This window comes from Hypanus sabinus, chromosome 14 (genome assembly GCF_030144855.1).
Source record: "Hypanus sabinus isolate sHypSab1 chromosome 14, sHypSab1.hap1, whole genome shotgun sequence".
NCBI lineage: Eukaryota > Metazoa > Chordata > Chondrichthyes > Myliobatiformes > Dasyatidae > Hypanus > Hypanus sabinus.
Genome location: NC_082719.1, coordinates 6,733,160 through 6,741,053, shown reverse-complemented (window position 1 = coordinate 6,741,053; position 7,894 = coordinate 6,733,160). Strand labels below are relative to the sequence as shown.

General features: G+C 41.9%; 1 protein-coding gene across 3 annotated transcripts in view; it reads left to right on the top strand.

Moving 5' to 3' along the window:
• The first annotated feature begins 2,146 nt into the window (after nucleotides 1–2,146).
• anxa3a (annexin A3a) overlaps nucleotides 2,147–7,894 on the top strand; it is a 78,527-nt gene continuing 72,779 nt past the window's right edge. Inside the window, exon 1 of one of the 3 annotated variants that reach the window (XM_059988722.1) lies at nucleotides 2,147–2,215. In XM_059988722.1, coding sequence (XP_059844705.1) covers nucleotides 2,173–2,215 — 43 coding nt within the window. In that variant the 5' untranslated portion in view covers nucleotides 2,147–2,172. Of the gene's footprint in view, nucleotides 2,221–7,894 lie in introns of all 3 variants that reach the window. The other 2 variants (XM_059988727.1, XM_059988724.1) reach the window with 2 other exon arrangements.

Below are 7,894 nucleotides of genomic sequence, written 5' to 3'. Positions count from 1 at the left end.
TGCCAAATCTTCACAAACTTCTAAAAAGTAGAGGCTCTGCCATGTATTCTTCGTAATGGCACTTACATACTGGATGCAGGATGGATCCCCTGAAGTGACAACACCGAGGAATTTAAAGTTGTTGACCCTTTTCCTCTCCGATACCCTGATGAGAACTGTCTCATGGACATTCAGTTTCCACCTCCTGACATCAGTAATCATCTCCTTGGTCTTGCTGATATTGAGTAAGAGTTGTTGTTGTGGCACCGCTCAGCCAGATTTTTAATCTCCCCCCTACATGCTGATTCTTCACCACTTTTGATTCAGCCTACAACAGAGATGTCATCAGCAAACTTGCATATCGCATTGGAACTGTGCTTGGCCACACAGTCATAAGTCTAACACCAGTAGAGCAGGGGACTAAGCACACAGTCACCACACTAGTGGTGCACCCATACTGATGGAGATCGTGGAGGAGATGTTGTTGCCAGTCCAAACTGACTGGCGTCTGCAAGTGAGGAAATTAAGGATCCAGTTGCACAAGGAGGTACTAAGGTCAAGGTCTTGAAGCTTATTGATTAGCTTTGAGGGTATGATAGTACTGAAAGCCAAGCTATAGTCAACGAAGAGCATCCTGATGTAGAGTATGTATCTTCATTGTCCCGATGTTCTAGGGTTGAGTGAAGAGCCAATGAAATGGCATCTGCTGTTGACCTGTTGTGACGGTAGGCAAATTGCAGTGGTTCCAAGTCACTTCTCAGGCAGGAGTTCATACATTTCACCAACATCCTCTGAAAGCACTTCATCACATTGATTGCAAGTGCTACTGGATGGTAGTTATTGAGGTAGATTACTGCACTCTTCTTAGGCACTGGTATAATTGAAGCCTACTTGAGGCAGATGGGTCCCTCAGTAGATATCGCTGAATATTCCAGCCAACTGAGCAGCACAGATCTTCAGTACTTGGTAAGCTATCCTGTCTGGGCCAGATGCTTTCCTCGAGTTCACCCTCATGAAAGTTGTTCTCATATTGTTCTCAGAGGCCAAAATCAATGAAATCATCAATGGGCTGTGGGAGTTTATGAAGCTGCCTCCAGGTTTTGATGGTCAAAGTGAGTATAAAAAGGCATTGAGCTTATCTGGGAGTGAAACCTTGCTATCATCTATGTTGCTTTCTAGCAGGTGATAGCATCCCAGCCATTCCACAGCTGTCTGGCATCCTTTGGTTCAGGTCTGGTCCAGAATTGCCAATTTGCATGTTAGGTGACTTTCCAGAGATTGTACCTGGATCTTACTTGGTTGCCAGACCTGAGTGCCACTGTTCTGGCTCTCAACAGATTGCTGATCTCTGATTAGGGAAGACTCTGAATGATGTTGTGAGGAGATACTTGTCTATGACTGTTTGTATAAAGTTTGTGACCACTGTAGTATATTGCTTCAGATAGTCTCATGAGTCTTTGAACACAGCCCAGTACACTGACTTGTAGCAATCCTGTAGCTGCCCATTGAGTGCTGCAGGTGATACATTGATGATAATTGGGCTGATATTTCTTCAAACACATCTGATTGAAGTCCCTGATAATGATTTGAAAGGCATCGCATAGGCTGTTTCTTGTTTGCTGATGGTGGCTCTCAATACATTTGGTGGTATGTAAACTGTAGTCAGGAACATGGGGCAATACTCCCTTGGTATGTGGAATGGTCAGCAATTAATCATTGGATGTTCCAGGTTGGGGGAGCAAAAGTTCAACGAGTCTGCAAAATCCCCGTGAACACCACATTTTCCATTCAGGTAACTGTCAATTCACAGGAGACTGAAAAAAGCAATACTGTCATGTTCAAACAAAAAAACTGTGAATCATATTCACCAGCTATGTTACTCTTGCACACTGATGCAAAAGTGAAATGCACTCTGACTATTGCACCAATGTCCACTATTGTCAGTCACAGAAAAAGACCTGGGAAAACATCCAAGAACAATTGAACTTGTGATCATAAAGAGTGAAGAAAAGAAAGCCTGTAAAACATTACAGAGAAACCCATAAAGTTAAGGGTATAATGTAGTTGTAAAGGCAGATGATTTGCAGATTAGATGAGGGATTGTCTAATTCTTGCAAGCTGTTTAGGCTAAATTAGTTCAAAGTTCAACCACTGTGTTTTTGTGCAGTCTCAGTAGGCACCAGTGTTTATGATATGTTGCTCACCATGCGGCCTTTTGAAAGTGATATTTTAAGAGGTAAGGTAAGTGTGAGTTAGTTCTGAGGATTGATGGATTACACACGGACTGAATCATAGGCTATTAATAATGAAATGATGGGAAGGGTGGGGGACGACTACTATAAGACCATAAGACAGGAGCAGAATTAGGCCATTCAGTGACTGCTCCATCATTTCTTCATGGCTGATCCATTTCCTACTCAATTCATTCTCCCCGTTCGTGTCCTGACTAATTAAGAACCTATCAACCTCCACCTTAAATAAAACCAGTGACCTGCCTCCACAGCCACTTGTGGCCATGGATACCACAAATTCAATACTCTATGACTAAAGAAATACTACCCCATCTCTATCAGAAATAGATGTCTCTCTATTCTGAGGATGTGCCCATTGGTCCTAGACCCCCTCTGCACATCCAGTCTATCTGGGTCTTTCAACATTCAATAAGTTTCAATCCACTCTCATTCTTCTAAGTGCCAGCAAGTATAGGTCCAGAGTCATCAAATGCTCCTCATATGATGACTTTAATTCTCAGAATTATTCTCCTGAAAACTTTCCAATGTTAGCACATCCTTTCCTAAAAGCCGGGGCCCCAAGTTGCTCACAGAACTCCATGTGAGGGCTCGCATGTGCCTCAGTATTTCACCCTTGGTTTTCTATTCTAGTCCTCTCGAAATGAATGCTAACATCACATTTGGCATCCTCACCATTGACTTAACCTGCAAATTAAACTTTAGGGAATCACGCACAAGGATTTCCAACTCCTTTTTCACCTCAGATTTTGAATTTTCTCTCCATTTAGAAAATAGTCTGTGCTTTTATTCCTTCTACCAAAGTGCATGACTTCCTGACACTGTATTCCACCTGCCACTTCTTTGCCCATTCTCCTAATATATCTAAGTTCTTCTGCAGTCTCCCTGCTTCTTCAACACTTCCTGTCCCTCCACCTGTCTTTATATCATCTGCAAATTTGGCCAGAAAGCCATCAATTCTGTCATCGAAATTATTGACATACAATGTAAAAAGAAGAGTTCAGTATACCGACCCCTGAAGAACACCACTACTCACTGGCAGGGCAGTCAATCAGTATATGTCCCCTTTATTCCCACTCTTTGCCTCCTGCCTCTGCTCTATCCATGCCACTATCTTTCCTGTAATCCCATGGGCACTTAACTTGTTAAAAAGCTTCATGTGTGGCATCTTGCCCAAGCCCTTCTGAAAATCTAAATACACAACATCCACCAATTCTCCTTTGTCTATTCTGCTTGTTATTTCCTCAAACAATTCCAACAGATTTGTCAGGCAAGGTTTTCCTTAAGGAACCCATGCTGACTTTGGCCTATTTTATCATGTACCTCCAAGTACAACGAAACCACATCCTTAATAATCAGCTCCAAAATTTTCCTGACAACTGAGGTCAGGCTAACTGCCATATAATTTCCTTTCTTTTGCCTCCCTCCTTTCTTGAGTGGAGGGACATTTACAATTTTCCAGTCTTACCACACCAATTATGGTTAGCACAAAGCTCTATGGTACAGATGACCTGGGTTCAATTCTTGTTGCAGCCTTTAAAGCGTTTCTATGTTATCTCCATGATCCCATGGGCTTCCTCCGGGTGCTCTGGTTTCCTCCCACAGTCCAAAGATGTACCGTTTGATAGGTGAATTGGTCATTATAAATTGTCCCATGGGTAGGCTAGGATTAAATCAGGGGATTGCTGAATGGCCTGGCTTGAAGGGCCTACTCCATGGTGCATCTTAATAAATAAATCTATTGATTCTTGAAAGGTCATTACTAATGCCTCCACTATCTTTTCAGCAACCTCATTCAGAATCCTGGGGTGTACACGATCTGATCCACACATCTACCTTTAGACCTTTCAGTTTCCCAAGCACCTTCTCTCTGGCAACTGCACTCACTTTTGACTCCTGACACTCTTGAATTTCCAGCGTACTGCTAGTGTCTTCTACAATGAAGATCAATGAGATGTATGTATTCAGTTCGCCTGCCATTTCCTTGTCCCCCATTACTCCCCCTCCAAAGTAATTTTCCAGTATTCCAATATCTACTCTTGCCTCTCTTTTTACTTTTTATGTATCTGAAAAAAAACTTCTGGTATCCTCTGATATTATTAGCTGGGTTATCTTCATATTTAATTTTAACCCTCCCCCCCCATGGCTTTTTTAGCTGCCTTCTCTTGATTTTTAAAAGTTTTCCTATCCTCTACCTTCCCACTAATGTTTATATGTCCTCTCTTTATGTTGTCTTTGACGTCTCTTGTCAACAAGGGTTGCATCACCCTGCCTTTAGAGTAGCTTGGGATGTATTTATCCTGCGTCTTCTGAATTGCTCCCAGAAAGTACAGCCACTGCTCTTCTGCCATCATCCCTGTTGACGTCCCTTCCAATCAACTTTGGCCAACTCCTCTCTCGTGACTCTGTAATTTCATTTACTCCGCTGTAATACTGATACATCTGACTTTAGTTTCTCCCTCTCAAATTGCAGGGTGAATTCTATCATTATGATCACTGCCTCCTAACGTTTCCTTCAGTAGCTAGCCTTGGGCGCTGTGGGCTGCTTCAACCTATTCATTATCTCAGGATTCAGACGATCTGACACATGCTTGCACAGACATTGCCACTTTGGCTCCTCACAATTGATAGCCAAGCAAACAGAGGGTTATGTGACTAACAAATGTCCAGTAATCAAGACTGCATTCAACTTGTCTGAAGACTGTACAATTATAATAGGAGTGACATGATTCCACGAATGACTGGCTCGGACTGGCTGGAGGTGACTAGTGGGGTACCACAGGGCTCTGTATTGGGACCACAGCTCTTTACGATGTAGTAACAAGGTGCAAAGTAGGTAGCTCTCATATTTATCTAGTGCACAGTTCACGACAGATCCAAAAGCAACCAATTTGACGGAAATTCTAATTATCCCAGGCAGGAACTTTAAAGGAAAAAGCAGTCAGAGGTGACATGACAGAGCAATTTCATGTTGTTGGGGAGCTGCCCTGTAATTCAGCACACAGGCATGGAGCATTTTAAAGCTATACCACATACAGAGAAAGCAAGTTGTTAAAATCAAACACCTAGGCAAGTAGTAGTTGCGCACCCGCATTATAAGAGTTCTAAGCAATTATAAGCAGCAGACACCGGAATTCTGAGAGGAAAACAGTAAATGCTGGAAATATTCAGCTGTGGAAAGTGAAAAAGAATTAATATTTCAAGATGAAGAATCTTCATCAGCACCTTATTTCTGTTTCTCTTTCAATAAATGCTGCTTAACCTACAGAGTACTTCCTTTAACAGCTTGTTGAATCCAATAGCAAATGTTCTGAAAGGCAATGAAATCCACCTTGTACTCTACCAATATTTTACAGTTCAGATAACAAAGGGAAGTGATCTACTCCTTATATATGGCTTTAGAATTTTGCTGTAGAGGGAAAGGATCTTGGTTCGAAAGTTATTACTGCACAGGTGAAACAAACTTCATTGCATCCAACAAATATAACCAGGAGGGAAAGTCAGCCATGGCTGCACATGTTGCCGTTATATCTGCCTCGACCGCTTCCTCTGGCAGCTCATTCCAGGTATACATCACCCCCTGTGGAAACAAGTTACCTCTCAGCTTTCAAATATTGAAAGGCCTAGATAGAGTGGACATGCAGAGGATGTTTCCAATATTGAGAGAATCTAGGATCAGAGGACACAGCCTCAGGATAGAATGATGTCCTTTTAGAACAGAGATGAGGAGGAATTTAAGCCAGATGGTTGTGAATCTGTGAAATAAATTTCCACAGATGGTTGTGGATAAGCCAGGTCATTGCGCATATTAAAGTGGAGTTTGAAAGGAGCTTAATTAAGTAAGGGCATTCAAGATTATGGGAAAAAAGCAGGAGAATGGTGTTGAGGAAGAAAATAAGTCAGCCATAATCAAATGACAGAGCAGACTCTGTTCAAATGGCCTATTTCTGGTCATATGTCTTATAGTCTATGGTCTTATGACCAGCACATGACTAAAAAAGACTAGCTGATAGCATTTGCAATAACTTTCTACTGTAGGTGCCAAGTGTAGGTTTCATTTCTGCTTTCCTCTAAGTAACACCCTCCTCCGTCCAGCAGTGGCTGACAATTTGATTTACTCTCCTTGATGACAAGAAACATCAAGACCATAATACCACGTCTCAACTATGGTGCTAAAGCAACTATGCAAACTGTCCTTGTACAGTTAAGTGACACATCCTGTTGAATTCCCCCTACAACCTTCCCTTTCAGCTTTGCTATTTCATCCTTCCTATAGTGCAGTGACCAGAACAGTGCATATACTCCAAGTGCAGCTTAATCACTCTTTTGTTCAGCTGCAAAATGACTTCTCAACTCTCACACTCATTGCTCTGTTTTAAGGTAAACACATAAAATACATTTTTCAACACCTTTTTACACCACACTGATCATTGCCGATTAGACAAAAATCTAACCGCCTCCTCTTGACATTTGGTATTTTTAGTATTTTTATCACAAGGAACTAAATGGAGCAGCATTATCAATGTGGTTGGTATGGTGGACTTGAAGTATATTTTTAAATATTGAAGCTCCTTGATTTTCAATGGCATGAGGGTCTTAAACCACAGTCTTTACCCATATATCATTTGTGGTGGGTGCACTAATATCAGTTACTCTCTTGGCAGGTGGTTTGGGGCCTTGGAATGTGCCAGTTCTCAGTATTTTGGTCATACAAGTTGCAGATGCACCAGGTTCTGTCTTTCACTAAGCTGAGAATCTTCCAGAGCAGATGTTGTTTGTCTCAGTGTGTCCCTGGGAACAGTCCTCAGAGCACACAGTGCTATTTTACACAGCTGCTCAGGTCAATGCTTGACAAAGCCCACTGCTCCTCTTTCCTGACCTCTTTTGGCAAACACCCATTCAAGGAGGAAACAGATGATAAACTCATCAACGGCCAGGTTGTCCTTTTGTCAGCTAGCATGAACAATTCAATAAGGAGGCCTCTTCTCACCATGAACCAAACAAGGTTTTTTATGATGGTATCAAGCATCTACTTGAGGAATTATTTAATCAGATAAAATTGCCTTTTATTAATTGGCTTTCCTATAGGTTTTGAGGGTTCTTTGTGTTGATCTCCAGTAGATTGATTATCACTCATCGGTAATTATCTGACTGAATTGCTGTGCAGAGCATTGTCCAACGGATGGAGTAACCAAAGTTACGTGGCTGGGCCCAACCTTTACAAAATCTGGACAATAGAACCAAAATGTATTGATATCTCAGGTTCTACTCCCAGTTTAGTGAAGCTACACAGATAGGTAAACCCAAGGATACTTACTTGCTGCCCATTACACTGCTGTTGTTCAGGGCAGCGATAAAGATCCTCCATCTCTGTCTGTATTGAAGTGTTCTCCATTGCCGTTTCTGTAACAATGATATATAGGTAAAGACTGTGGTTTAAGACCCTCATGCATTGGTAATCATTTTCCAATGTTCCTTAGATTCCGGATCAGTTCCTGAAGATTGGAGAGTGGCTAATGTTATCCCACTTTTCAAGAAGGGAGGGAAGGAGAAAACGGAGAACTATCGCCCTGTTAGCCTAACGTCAGTCGTGGGGAAGATGCTTGAGTCCATTATTAAGGACGAAATAGTGGCATATCTTGATGGCAGTAATAGGATTAGGCCGA